We start from the raw sequence: 15,706 nt of genomic DNA on the forward strand, positions 1-15,706 counted from the left end.
TATCGTAAATCCGAAGAAATCTTCATGAATTTGTAAATATATCATTCGCAATTAAATGTGGCACATTTATTTTGGAAAAGTGTCACAAAAAGTTAAAAATGTCTTAAATTTCCGTACTCTGAAAAACAGACATCTCTCAAAAGTAATATGTTAGCAACGTGCAATATAAACGAAACTAAAGAAAACGTGGGAATCTACTTCTCAAAGGTTTCGCGGTATATTTGTTGGAAATAAAGTGGCAAGTTGAGTAGACAATTTAAAAAATTAATTAGAGTTAATAAATTGCTACATAGTCCTAAAATTTTTCTTTCAAAATTTATATAGCATACTATTAGGTGGGCACCAAAAAAAAATAATTGGTTATACGAATGGTAAAAACAAATGTATCTCAACTATAAACTATTCTACTACGATAATTCATCAATTCGCCTATATATATAGCTAGGAATACGCAGAGTTAAGTTATGATATATATTTAAGATCCTAAAAATAGGCAACATTCAAATATTTTTAGATTATCTTTTAACTAAGGCGATAAATTTTATCCATCTTATTGGTTTTTATTTACTGAGTGCTATTAATTATTGGTTTGTTTAACTACAAGTCTAATATCATTATTTTCATTACTTCATTATCATTATTTTCTTACTTTAGCCATTTAACAAAGTGTTATCTAACTCATATTAAAAGCACACAAAAAATTAAGACAAAAATATTTTGTTGCCAAAATTTTCCAAAAATTTACCATCACCTCAGTTATTAAAACATTTGGAAATTCCATCCAAATCCTTAACAAAATTCAAATTGTTGTATGAGTGACTTCTTTTGCTTATGCCTCCTAGAGGAAAGAGGAGGTTAATTCGTGATATTTAATCCCCAAAAAAATTGAAAATTTCGTCTAAATCCGAAAAAAAATCTAAATTTTTATATGAAAAACTTTTTTGTTCATGTCTCCTAAATTATGCGTCCTAGATCAGAAAAGAGGTTATTTCGTGATCATCCCCAAAAACGCAAATATTCCATCCAAATGCTAAAAATTCAAATTTTATATGAAAATCTCGTTTTGCTCATATTCCACAGAGAAAAGGAGATAAATCCGTGATCATCCACAAAATTTGAATATTCGATACAAATCCGAAAAAAAGTCTAAATTTTTATAAGAAACATTTCTGTTGCTCATATCTCCAATACTAAGCGTCCTAGAGCGAAAAGAAGGTTAATACGTGATCACCCACAAAAAATTGCAAATTCCATCCAAATCCAAAAAAAAAATTAAATTTTTTAATGAAAAATTTCTTTTGCTCAAATCGATCACAGTAAATACATTTTGTACGAATAAAACTGCTTAATGCCGTGAAATTTTTCATTTCGAATTTGTTGTATACTTTTAGGTGGACATACATAAAAAATTGGATATACGGATGATAAAAAAAAAACTGTCTATCTCATTCAACATAGTTTACTACGACAATTTAGTAGACAGAATTTATAGCATATACGAAGGGTTAAGTTATGATGGTATATATTAAAGATCCTAAAAATATGCAATATGCAACCCTGCTGATACAGATACAAATCTAAAATGAATTCGTAACAAATGAACATCATGGCAAGAGTATTTTTCGGTCGGACGGACATCGACTTCTACATCTGTTTGTAAAAGGCATAAGTCAAAACACTGGCATAAATATTTTCTAAGCCCTTGAAAATAATCGCAAATTTTTTAATAATACAATCCAATCTCTCAACGAAATTTATGTGAACTATAGATTTTGATTGACGGACGGACTTATAGTCTTAGGAGGTATAAATTGAAAGTATAGATTATATTATAAATATTTTCTTAACCCTTGAAAATAATCGACAATTTATATTTTATTATAACACCATTACATTATTATTCTGTTACAATAAATCATGATTAATAGGTTGTAAAGCCATCACACTCCATAACAGTCGCCAGTATGTAAACTTTGTAGTACTCTGACCAAAGTATTTTATAATGTTTTTTTTTTTTTTTTTTTTTTTTTTTTTTTTTGCTATACAGCTTTCTATTGCAGGGTTCATAAGAACTTTATTGTAAAAATATGTAGATATTTTTTTACGAATTAATACATCCATTATTCTGGTTACTTAATCGATTTGTGTTGTAATCATTTTTTATATGTATTTCGTGAGTCGTGATAACTAAATAGAAAACAAAGTATTTGATGTTGATAAAGGAATGATAGATTTTTTTTATTCTAAGACTTTTAGTTTTTTATAATTTTAATTAATTTTAAAAAAATTTAACTATATGAATTTAATGAATTTGAATAATTAAATAGACAAATTTTGTAAATTTTAAAATATTAAATAAAAATAATCAAATATTAAAAATCTAGAATTTTCTTGAGACGTTTCCTATGATACAACATTAAAAGTTGTTTTTTTTTTTTTGTTATACCCTCCACCATAGATGGGGATATTAACTTTGTCATTCCGTTTGTAACACATAGAAATATTGCTCTAAGACCCCATAAAGTGTATATATTCTGTATCACGGTGAAATTCTGAGTCGATCTGAGCATGTCCGTCCGTCCGTATGTGGAAATCACGCTATCTTCCTAACGAAGCCAGCTATCGACTTGAAACTTGGCATAAGTAGCTGTTATTTATATAGGTCGGATGGTATTGCAAATGGGCCATATTGGACCACTTTTACGTACAGCCCCCATATAAACCTACCCCCAGATTTGGCTTGCGGAGCCTCTTAGAGAAGAAAATTTCATCCGATCCGGTTGAAATTAGGCACGTGGTGTTAGTATGTGGTCTCCAACACCGATGCAAAAATTGGTCCACATCGGTCCATAATTATATATAGACCCCATATAAACCGATCCCCAGATTTGGCTTGCGGAGCCTCAAAGAGAAGCAAAATTCACCCGATTCGGTTGAAATTTGGTACGAGGTGTAAGTATACGGTTTCTAACAAATATGCAAAAATTGGTCCATATCGGTCCATAATTATATATAGCCCCCTTACAAACCGATCCCCAGATTTGACCTCAGGAGCCTCTTGGAGGAGCAAAATTCACCCGATCCGGTTTAAATTTGGTACGAGGAGTAAGTATATGGTATGTAACAACCGTGCAAATATTGGTCCATATCGGTCCATATTTATATGTAGCCCCCGTATAAACCGATCCCCAGATTTGACCTCCGGAGCCAATTGGCGGAGCAAAATTCATCTGACCCGGTTGAAAGTTGGTACGTGATGTTAGTATATGGTCTCTAACAATCACGCAAAAAAATGGTCCATATCGGTCCATAATTATAAATAGCCCCCATATAAATCGATCCCCAGATTTGACCTCTGGAACCTCTTGGAGGAGCAAATTTCATCCGATCCGGTTGAAATTTGGTACATTGCGCTAGTATATGGCCGCAAACAGCCATGCCACAATTGGTCCATATCGGTCTATAGTTATATATAGCCGATCCCCAATCACACAAACATTGGTCCATATCGCCAAAAATAATCTACCAAAATTTTATTTCTATAGAAAATTTTGTCAAAATTTTATTTATATAGAAAATTTTGTTAAAATTTTATTTCTATAGAAAATTTTGTCAAAATTTTATTTCTATAGAATTTTTTGTCAAAATTTTATTTCTATAGAAAATTTTGTCAAAATTTTATTTCTATAGAAAATTTTGTCAAAATTTTATTTCTATAGAAAATTTTGTCAACATTTTATATCATAGAAAATTTTGTCAATATTTTATTTCTAGAGAAAATTTTTGTCAAAAATTTATTTCTATAGAAAATTTTTGTCAAAATTTTATTTCTATACAAAATTTTGTCAAAATGTTATTACTATAGAAAATTTTGTCAAAATGTTATTACTATAGAAAATTTTGTCAAAATGTTATTACTATAGAAAATTTTGTCAAAATTTTATTTCTATAGAAAATTTTGTCAAAATTTTATTTCTATAGAAAATTTTGTCAAAATTTGATTTATATAGAAAATTTTGTCAAAATTTTATTTCTATAGAAAATTTTGTCAAAATTTTATTTCTATAGAAAATTTTGTCAAAATTTTATTTCTATAGAAAATTTTGTCAAAATTTTATTTCTATAGAAAATTTTGTCAAAATTTTATTTCTATAGAAAATTTTGTCAACATTTTATTTCTATAGAAAATTTTGTCAAACTGAATTATATACGTATTTTATCGGCCGTCTTTTGTTTAATATATAACCCGTATGGACTAACTTCCAGTTTAGAAGGCGGTGTTAAGAAGTTTTAAGATACCTTTCCATCGGCAAGTGTTACCGCGACCCAAGTAATTCGACTGTGGATGGCAGTCTTTAGTAACTAACCGGGGACTTATCAGACCGGGGACTTCTCAGCCAACCTGTTAGAACTTTCTACGCAATCCATGGTGGAGGGTACATGAGATTCGGACTGACCGAATTTACGGCCGTACATACTTGTTTTTTCGTCACATTCAAACTCGTGCAATTAAATGATTGCATGGGCAAAATTAATAAATACTGATTAAATCGTTTTTGTTTGCATTTTATTGTTTTGTGACAAATGAAAAACCTGATCCAAAAAACTTTGTCTAAGTAAATATTTAAAATAAAATGTGAATTGAATGTTCTCGTGGAGAAGCAAATTATTTTGCATGCATTTATAATGTCTTGCCTGCTTTTCAAACCATACTCGGTAGAAAAAAAATTTTCCCATGAATCCACATTTATTATTATTGTTATTTTGTTAATAAATATTGAATAAAAAAAAAACAATTCTTTTGAAATTGAAATTGAGTCGAGAATCAAATAACACAATGTGTAGGAGAATATGAGACTGCCAGAAATTTAGATTGAAGAGAAAGAGGGCGAAAAATCAATCAAATACTTGAGATTCAATAAATCAAAATTTATAAAGAACACAAGACACTCAATGCTGACACAAGGCTTGTGTTGGGAATTATATTTCAAATTTTTCTTTTTTTGTACTCCTCCCCATCTTGGGCTGTTGACCAACCCATGCAAAAGAGAGGATTTTTTTTGATATGTTTGAAATTTCTTTATAAACAATTGTTTGAACTAAATATCTAATAGATGCAAAATTAGGCAAACGTGATGTATTATAATTGGCCAACAACAAAAATTGCAGACAATTATCTAATTCATATTGTCTCTCATGCTTATTTGCGGTTGTTTGGATTTGAATTTCAAATATGTCCATCATAGAGCTAATAATTATAGAATTGTTTGTCATGCCATGGTTGAGAGTATATGACCACAAATTCATTTACGTTGGAGTAGTGCAGTAGTCTGGTATTTGTGAAAAAAAAAACAACCAGCATTGTCCCCTTAATAAAATGGTTAAATTTTTTGGTTTTACAACCTACTCGATATTATCCCATATCCCCTTTACCAGAAAAAATATATTTAAAACAGTTTAATTGAATACAGAGCCTTTGTAACTGTAAAAAAATACTCGTATACATTTCTAGAAGCCTACAAAAATATTTGCTTATGATAGACGATGATATCGTTCTACAATATTCAAAATTATGTCTCATTTTCTATAAGAGAAACAGTGCATTTGAAACCGTTGAACCCAGTGTTTTTGTAACTGTAACAATTACTCCAAAGTCTTCCAGCGTTCACCTAATAAAAAGACACGGATAGACATACTAAAGTAATCAAAAAAACCCGATTTCTATGAAAGAAACATATATCAGAAACGATTCATTTGATCACAGTGTCTTTGTAACCGTAAAACTTAATCCAACAATATTCAAGACTGCTCCGATAACTTGCACCTACTATAGACGTGGATGTCTTTCTGAAGTAGTCAAAATATTGATCGATCTTCTACAAGAGAAACGTATATTTGAAATGTTTCAATTGAACTCGGTATCTCTGTAACTGCAAAAATGAGCATTTTCTAGATGACTCCGAAAATGTGCGCCTAAGATAGACATCGATGTTGCACTCTAACAAAAGTCAAATTTTCTATAAAAGAAAATAAGTATTAAGAGTATTAACAAATGTCCAATTTTCTATAAAAGAAAATGAGTATTAAGAGCGGTTCAGTCGAGCACAATGTCTTTGCAACTGTAAGAATTAATTAAAAAATATTTCTATATGCTTTTCATAGCGTTTGAACATAGTGCCTTTGTAACTGTAAAAATTACTCGGAGAAATTTCTAGACGCCTCTGACAATGTGCGCCTCAGACCGACATGGATGTTTTTTCTTTTATACTCAAAATAATATCACATCATCTATAAGAGAACAAGTGTATTTGGAAGGATCAATTGAACAAAATGGCTTTGTAGCTGTAAAAGCTTCTACAATTTTCTTGAGAACTCCGATAGCGTGAGCCTACGATAAACATGGATGTTTTTCTAAAATACTCAAAATAATGCTCGATTTTCTATAAAAGAAAAAGAGTATTCTATAAAAGAAAAGAGTATTCAATTGATCGCAGTGTGTTTGTAACTGTAAAAAGTAATCAAACAGTTCTCTAAATGCCTACTATAGCGTTTCAGCACATTGCCTTTGTAACTGTAAACAATTATCGAACAATTTTCTAGACGCCTCTGTTAATGCGCCTCCATGTGATAGACATGGATGTATTTCTAATATATATAAGAAATGGGCGTACGGTTGACATGGATGTTTTTCTAAAAAACTAATAATAATGTACAGTTTTCTATAAAAGAGTATTGGAAACGATTCAATTGAACAGTGCCTTTGTAACTGTAAACAATTATCGAACAAATTTCTAAGCGTCTCTGCTAATGTGCGCCTAAGATATCCATGTCTATCTTTCTAATATATTCAAAATAACATCCAATCTTCTATAAGAGATAAATTACACTGGAAACGGTTCAGTTGAACACAGTGTCTGTTTAACCTGTACCTGTAAAAATTACTCCAAAAATTTTCTAGATGACTCCAATAGCGTTCGCCCAAGATAAACTTTGATGTTTTTCTAATCTACTCTAACTAATGTCCGATTTTCTATAAAAATAAGAGTATTAGAAACGCTTCAATTGATCACAGTGTATTTTGTAACTGTAAAAATTAATCAAACAATTTTGTAGAAGCCTCCCGTAGCGCTTCAACACATTGCTTTTGTAACAATAAAACTAACTCAATTTTCTAAACGCCTTCGATAGTGTGAGCCTTAGATAGACACGGATGTCCTTCTAAAGTACTCAATATATCATCTACTCGCCTCTAAGAGAATAGTGTATTTGAAACGGTTCAAATGAACACAGTGTCTTTGTAACTGTAAAAATTAGTCAAACAATTTTTTTGATGACTCCAATAGCGCTCGCCTAAGATAAGTTTTGATATTTTTTCTAATCTACTCTAACTAATGTCCGATTTTTTATAACAAAACAAGTATTAGAAACACTTCAATTGATCACAGTGTCTTTGTAACTGTGAAAATTAATCAAACAATTTTGTAGATGCCTCCCATAGCGCTTCAACACAGTGCTTTTGTAACAATAAAAATAACTCGAACAATTTTCGAGACGTCTTCGATAGTGCGCGCCTTAGATAGACATGGATGTCTTTCTGAAGTACTCAGTATATTATCCTGCTGTCTCTAAGAGAAAGGTTTATTTGAAACGGTTCAATTTCACACAGTCCTTTTAACTGTAAAAATTACTCGAAGAATTTTCTGGACGCCTCCTATAATGTGTGTCACAGATAGACATGAATGTCTTTCTAAAATACTCAAAATAATTTTCGATTTTCTACAAGAGAAAAATATATTTCCAAGGGTCAATTGAACACACAATGTCTTTATAACTGTAGACATAACCACAACAATTTTCTAGGTGCCTCAGTAACGTGTGATAGATATGGATGTCTTTGTGAAATACTCTAAATAATTCTATAAGCGGATAATGTATTTGAAAAAGTCAATTGAACACAGTGTATTTGTAACTGTACAAATGAGTAAAAAGCTTTCTAGATAAAAAGTTTATTCAATAATAATTTGGGCCACTAATAATGTGTCTAATGAGAAACCATTGAACAAAAGATTTAATAACTCTTTTTTGGTCTTAAAATGATTAAGAATACAACAATGATTTTAAAACTGTAATATATGAAAAAAAAGTTCTGATGACATTTTCGAAGAGAAAAGGTCTATTGAAGAAAAAATTTCAAAAATTGTGTGAGTATTGGAAAGGTGTTAAATTTTACTAAAAAAAAACCTGAAATATACTAAAATTTCTCTGGAATGGTCAATTGAACACACAGTGTCTTTATAACTGTAAACATAACCACAATAATTTTCTACGTACCTCAGTACACAGTTAACACAGTTTATTTGTTATTCTACAAATGACTAGAAAAATTTTCTAGATAAGTATTTTATTCAACAACAGTTTGGGCGACGTGTCTAATGAGAAACCATTGAATATAAAATGTAATAATCCTTGTTTGGTTTTAATATCATTAGGAATACATTTTAAAACTGTAAAATGAGAAAAGACATCTGAAAACATTTTCGAAGAGGAAAGTTGTTTTCATGTGATATCTATTGAAGAAAAAATTACAAAAAATGTGTGAGCATTGGAAAAATGTGAAATTTTACTATAAAAACCTGAAGTATACTAAAATTTCACTGAAAGAGTCAATTGAACACACAGTGTCTTTGTAACTGTAAACAGCAACAATTTTCTAGGTGCCTCAGTAACGTGTGATAGATATGGATATATTTTGAAATAATCTAAATAATTCTATAAGTGAAGAATATATTTGAAAAAGTCAATTGAACACAGTGTATTTGTAACTATACAAATTTTCTATATAAGAATTTTATTCAATAATTGCTTGGACGACTAATAATGTGTCTAATGAGAAACCATTGAATATAAAATGTAATAATCCTTGTTTGGTTTTAAAATCATTAGGAATACAACAATGATTTTAAAACTGTAAAATGAGAAAAAAAAATTCTGAAAACATTTTCGAAGAGGAAAGTTGTTTTCATGTGATATCTATTGAAGAAAAAATTACAAAAATTGTGTGAGTATTGCAAAGGTGTGAAATTTTACTAAAAAAAGTGAAATATACTAAACTTTCACTGGAAGGGTCAATTGAACACACAATGTCTTTGTAACTGTAAACATAGCCACAACAATTTTCTAGGTGCCTCAGTAACGTGCGATAGATATGGATGTCTTTTTGAAATACTCTAGCTTACTCTGTAAGCGAAAAATATATTTGAAAAAAAGTTAATTGAACACAGTGTATTTGTAACTGAACAAATTGTCTAGATAAGAATTTTATTTAATAATAATGTGTCTAAGGAGATAACATTGATTATAAAATTTAATAACTCTTATTTGGCCTTTAAATCATTAGGAATACAACAATGATTTTAAAACTGTAACATAGGAAAACACTTCTGAAAACATTTCGTAGAGAATTTTTTTTTCATGTGATATCTATTGATAAAAAGATTGTGAGCATTTGAAAGGTGTGATATTATAATAAAAAAGGTGAAATATACTAAAATTTCTCTGGAAGCTATGCCCTTAAAATGATTTGCTAAATTCAATTTTGACAAAGAAGACAACACATCTTTCAAAAGTGTAAATAAGTAGATCAAAGATAATTTAATTCAATTACACCAGTGTTTCTAAAACTATGATGCATTATTCAAATTTCTCTAGAAGTTTTTCGAAAAATTTTTTAAAACCTTTTTTGTTCAAGTCAGAGTACCGAAGACTGAGAAACCCAGCAAAAAAGCGTCACCAAAAAAGTGGTGAAAATGTTCTTTTTGGATCCGGAAGTGGTGCAAAATTGGCGCAGAAACGATGAATTTAACATCACCATTTCAACAGCCGGTGTACTAAATTCGCATCAGTGTTTTGGATGTGAATTAAGAAATTTTGTGATATTTTGACAAATAAATAATTTTTAAATTTTTTTATGATTTTTAATGCAGTTTAACGCTTGTCTGCAACGTTTGACATCAAATATTTTCAAAAATTCGCAATTTTTCTAGAATGGATTTAGCATGTTTTTCGGCCAAATTTAAATAATTTGTACCTCTTTATAAATTCTTAATCTTTTTGTGACCTATTTGAAATAAAAAAAAATTTTAATTTCTAATTAAAAATATGAAAAAAGCTAGTTATAAAAAAATTGACTCAAATGAACTTCATGTACAGTTAAAATAAAGAACATAAAGACATTTTTGGAAGCGCTTTTAAAGTTGTGCATATAGAAGAACATCCAAATTTTTTGTTGGGAATTTTTTGATAAAATTCAGTGACAAATGAGTCAAAACTTTTACCCATAACAATGCCTTTAAAACTGTAAACAATTACTTGACAAGTTTAATTAAAGGAAAGTTTTATTAGACTGCAGAGAAGCTTGGGCACTTCAATGACAGATTGTAATGTTGAATGTAAGGAACTAAGTTTACTTTTTTTACTTGCCAAAAAAAATATTTTCAATTCACAATAACGTACAGTGGCCTTAAAACTAGGATTACTTCATTAAATATTGAAGTAATCCATTAGCCATTTTATTGATTAATAAAATATCGAAAAATTGATGAACGATTTGCAGAAATGTTTTGTATATATATTTTTTTTAAAGGTTTGTCTGAGTTCGATTTAAAATTTAAAATTTTTAATTTGAAAAAAAGATGAAAATGATCTACTTACATTTGCCTTTCCGGGTGTTACTGTAAAGCTATTATCAACTCCAGCGCCCACTGCTGATGCTACCGATCCGGCGCCAGTGGCTACCGCTCCCGAATCAGCTCCACTATTACCGCCATTTACATCGGCATTGGGACGAGCATCAATGCGTTGTATGCAGGAAAAGAAGAAACACACCAATAAAAGAAATAACACTTTTTTATTTGTCAAAAGTTTAAATTTAAATTGACCCGGTTTCTTGGCATCCTTCGATGAGGATGATGATGGTGTTTTGGAAGCATTAGAAGAATTTTGGGTTGACGACGAAGAAGAGGAGGATGAGGTGGAGTTTCTGTTCGATTGTTTCTGGCGAACATTTTCAAAACGTGGATCATTGCGTTTTATGGTATTTCGTTCACAAAATCCCACAAAAGTCAACCATAATTGCAGGAGAAAGAGACGCATAGTGGCTATAAAATTGGAACTTTTTACAATAACATTGACACTACATTGACTACTGCTGCTGCTGCCACTGTTGACATTGGGATTTTTATTTACATCAGAAACTAGGGAATGGGGAGTAGTAGTTTGGCGACTTGGATTACTATGAAAATCCTCCGTCTTAACCTCACAATCCTTTAGCTGGCGGCCATCATTGTGCTTAGGAGTAGTTAATCTTTTTCTTAAATTTAAACTATTTGTAGTTGGATTTGTGACTGCGGTAGTTTCTGTTTCTGTAGTTTTACTAGATTCTTCTAAATTACTATTCATAGTTTGATTAATATTAGCATTAGTTTTAGTTGAATTTATTTTAATAATATTTTTACTAAATATTTTCTTAGCACCATTCAAAACCGTTGTATTTGTTGTTGTTGTTGTTGTATCATCTTCATTTGCATGTTGTGGTGATACATCACCACCATTGGCAATATCATTTTGGGAATTTAATTTAAAGCAATTCTCACAGCATTCAAGTTGGGTATGGCGATAGTTCGCATTGTCTTTGCCATTGCACCAACATGCCCTACGGGCCAAATTCATTTCCTGCTCCAATGATGGCGTTTTCTTTTTATCCATCGATTCCTCTTTCATATCTCGTAGAGCCATTAATGTCTCCATTAATGTTCTAGTAACAGCCATATTTGTTAATGGGGGATTTTGGGAGTTTTGTGTTGTTTTTTGGGGTATTTTTGAATTTTGATATCTCTCGTCGCCCTCTGTGCCTTTCGTTGTTGGACGTCTATGGAAAATTTCATTGGAATTTCTATGACAAACGTCTGGGTACATAATTTAACTAACAGGCAATTTTTGTTTTGTTTATTTTTTTTTTTTTTTTGGAATTTCTAGGACAGACTCTTGGAGAGTTAAGCACAATTTTCGTTACTGCTAATTGAGGACTTATTGTGCTATTTGTATTTTCTTCCTTTGTTTTTGGAGGGGGGTTTTTTGTGGTGGGTGGAAGAATGTCTGAGTGTCCTTAAGTTTTACCAATGTTTTAGTTTCATTTTTTCTCTTTGTGTTTTTGTTTTATTATGCAAACATTTGTAATGTTTGTTTTTTTTTTTTATTTGGTTTTATAAACTATTATTATGGGAATTGCATTTCTATTAGAATTATTATAATTAGTTGGTTGCTGTAATATGAGGTTTAAATTAAGTACAACGTTGCTGATTAATTCTGAAATGAGAGAAGAAAAAAACATATATAACAAAATTAGTAAAAGGCTTAGTTAGGAATTAAAATAATTAATTAAAACATATTCATCTTTTAATTATTTTTAAAATTTTAATTTTAGCATATTGTACATATATTTCATTATTATTATTAAAATTAAAATTGACAATAAAAAGATAAAATTAAAAAAAAAAACTATACATATAACCAGCAAAAAAAATTGGAAGTTCTTCTAAAAACACCACTTTAAAAGCACTTCCAAAAATGTCCTCACAGAAGTTCTTTATTTTAGCTGCACAGGAAGTTCATTTGAGTCAATTTTTTTATAACTCGCTTTTTTCATATTTTTAATAGAAAATTTTAATTTTTTGTTTCAAATAGAAGAATAGAATTAAGAATTTCTAAAATGGTAAAAATTATTTAAATTTTGTCGAAAAAAATGACAAATCCATTTTTGAAAATATTTGATGTCAAACGTTCCACACAGGCGCAAGAATGCATTAAAATTGATAAAAAATTTACAAATTATTTATTTGTCAAAATATACATGAATACAAAAATACATGAACAGATAATCAGACGGACAGACAGGCAGTCTGACGGACGAACGGACATCGCCAAATCGACTCAGAATATAATTCTAAGACGATCGGTATACTAAACTATAGACTTTGGACTTATGAACTTAATTTTAAATTCAAATTTTAATTTTAGTTTCAATTAAAATTTTAATATAAATTTAAAATTAATTTTAAAACTAAAATTAATTGATTTTGCCCATAAAAATACATGTAAAGACATACCGATGGACGACCAGACAGACAGATGGACGGATACAAAAATACATGAACAGACAATCAGACGGACAGACAGGCAGACTGACGGACGGACGAACGGACATCGCCAAATCGACTCAGAATATAATTCTAAGACGATCGGTATACTAAACTATGGACTTTGGACTTATGAACTTAATTTTAAATTCAAATTTTAATTTTAGTTTCAATTAAAATTTTAATTTAAATTTTAATCTAAATTTAAAATTAAAATTAATTGATTTTGCCCATAAAAATACATGAACAGACATACCGATGGACGGCCAGACAAACAGTTGGACGGATACCAAAATACATGAACAGACAATCAGACAGGCAGACTGACGGACGGACATAGCCAAATCGACTCAGAATATAATTCTAAGACGATCGGTATTCTAAACTATGGACTTAATTTTAAATTTTAATTTATTAAATTAAATTAAAATTAAAATTTAGAAGATCCATAGTTTAGTATACCGATCGTCTTAGAATTATATTCTGAGTCGATTTGGCTATGTCCGTTCGTCCATCAGTCCGCTGTCTGTTCATGTATTTTTGTATCCGTCCATCTGTCTGTCTGTTCATGTATATGTATGTGCAAAAGAATTTAATTTTAATTTTAAAATTAATTTTTATTTAATTTTAAAATTAATTAATTTCATTTTAATTAAAATTTTAATTTTAATTTAAATTCAAAATTAAGTTTAAAATTAAATAATTCGCACATACAAATACATGAACGGACATACCGATGGACGGCCAGACAGGCAGATGGACGGATACAAAAATACATGAACAGACAATCAGACGGACAGACAGGCAGACTGACGGACGAACGGACATCGCCAAATCGACTCAGAATATAATTCTAAGACGATCGGCATACTAAATTATGGACTTATGGACTTAATTTTAAATTTAAATTAAAATTTTAATTTCAATTAAAATTTTAATTAAACTTTTAATTTAAGTTTAAAGTTTAATTTAAATTTAAAATTAATTTTAAAATTAAAATTAATTTATTTTGCACATACAAAAAACATGAACAGACATACCGATGGACGGATACAAAACTACATAAACAGACTGACTGACTGACGGATGAACGGACATCGCCAAATCGACTCAAAATATAATTCTAATACAATTGGTATACTAAACTATGGATCTTCTAGTCCATAGTTCTTGGCTTTACTTATAAATGCAGAAACGTATCATACCCTGTACCACAAAACACTGAAAAAAATATTTATGTGGTATTAAAGATTAAGCCAACCAAAATTTAGGACAAGCAAATTACACAATATTAAGAACAAATTTTTTTAAAATAATGAAATTTCAATTAAAAGAAAGTTTTTAAACTTTTTTGATTTTTTAAATTAAATTTAGGACACAAATTGTGGAAATTTGCGTCCCTCCATTAAAGCCGCATATCTTTGAACTAAGGCAAATTTTCCTTAAAGTAAAGAAAATCATTTGTAATTTAATTTAGAAAAAAATTATATATATTTTTAATTTTTATTTTAAATTAACAATAAAATTTAAATTAACAATAAAATTATAATTACAATTAAAATTAAAATTACAATTAAAATTAAAATTAAAATTAAAATTAAAATTAAAATTAAAATTAAAATTAAAATTAAAATTAAAATTAAAATTAGAATTAAAACTAAAATTAAAATTAAAATTAAAATTAAAATTAAAATAGAAATTAAAATTAAAATTAAAATTGAAATTGAAATTAAAATTAAAATTAAAATTAAAATTAAAATTAAAATTAAAACTAAAATTAAAATTAAAATTAAAATTAAAATTAAAATTAACAATAAAATTTAGAGAAAAAAAATATTTTCAAAATTTTAATTTTAGACTAAACAAAATTAAGTCACATTATTATGCATAATGTTAATTACATTAAATTAAAACAAACTAAATTTTATTTGATCAAATTTCTTCTTATCACATGTGGCCCTCTGTAAACATTTTATCACTTTCTCCTATTGTTAATAGCTCCTTCAAAAAAACCTCTTAAAATAAAACGACTTTCAAAAGATGAAGCCGAAAAAATTTATTTGCGGAAGATAAAAAAATGGTAGCCTTAGGAAACCTTATCAAACTCGTGACTGTGTCATTAATGACGTATTTATTTCCTCTGATAAGAAAATTAATTAATTGTACAAAACAAACATGTATCACAACAACAAGCATCCTCATCTCAATATGACATTGACTTTGATACACACGCACACAACGAGCGACACATTGGCTACAAAGGGGCTGGTTGTTTAGAAAATTCATATTTAAATTTCTCTTTTTTTTTGTTTTTGGCACACCAAGGGGTTACATAAACAAATTTTCAATTGTAAACCCATTAATATAAATATCACAATTTTGTCAAAATATTTTTGTTCAGTTTAATTTGTTCCTTATTTCATTTGACTACTATATCTTCAATTAATTTTAATTAAATTGTTGCCCAACACTTAAGAAACGCATTTGTACAAAGTCTTAATAGAAGGGTAAAT

At 29.0% G+C, this 15,706-nt stretch overlaps 2 protein-coding genes across 21 annotated transcripts in view; both read right to left on the reverse strand.

Moving 5' to 3' along the window:
• The window catches only part of Nhe2 (Na[+]/H[+] hydrogen exchanger 2), a 169,501-nt gene extending 157,409 nt beyond the window's left edge, over positions 1-12,092 (reverse strand). For all 20 annotated transcript variants that reach the window (XM_075296924.1, XM_075296913.1, XM_075296920.1 and 17 more), the window contains exon 1: positions 10,711-12,092. In XM_075296924.1, coding sequence (XP_075153039.1) covers positions 10,711-11,973 — 1,263 coding nt within the window. In that variant the 5' untranslated portion in view covers positions 11,974-12,092. The remainder of the gene's footprint in view (positions 1-10,710) is intronic.
• Positions 12,093-12,237: 145 nt separating this feature from the next.
• Positions 12,238-15,706, reverse strand: part of LOC142226746 (uncharacterized) — a 127,124-nt gene continuing 123,655 nt past the window's right edge. Inside the window, exon 2 of the mRNA XM_075296930.1 lies at positions 12,238-12,363. The gene's annotated coding sequence lies outside the window, so the exon portion shown is untranslated. The remainder of the gene's footprint in view (positions 12,364-15,706) is intronic.

The sequence above is a fragment of the Haematobia irritans genome, chromosome 2 (assembly GCF_050003625.1).
Source record: "Haematobia irritans isolate KBUSLIRL chromosome 2, ASM5000362v1, whole genome shotgun sequence".
NCBI lineage: Eukaryota > Metazoa > Arthropoda > Insecta > Diptera > Muscidae > Haematobia > Haematobia irritans.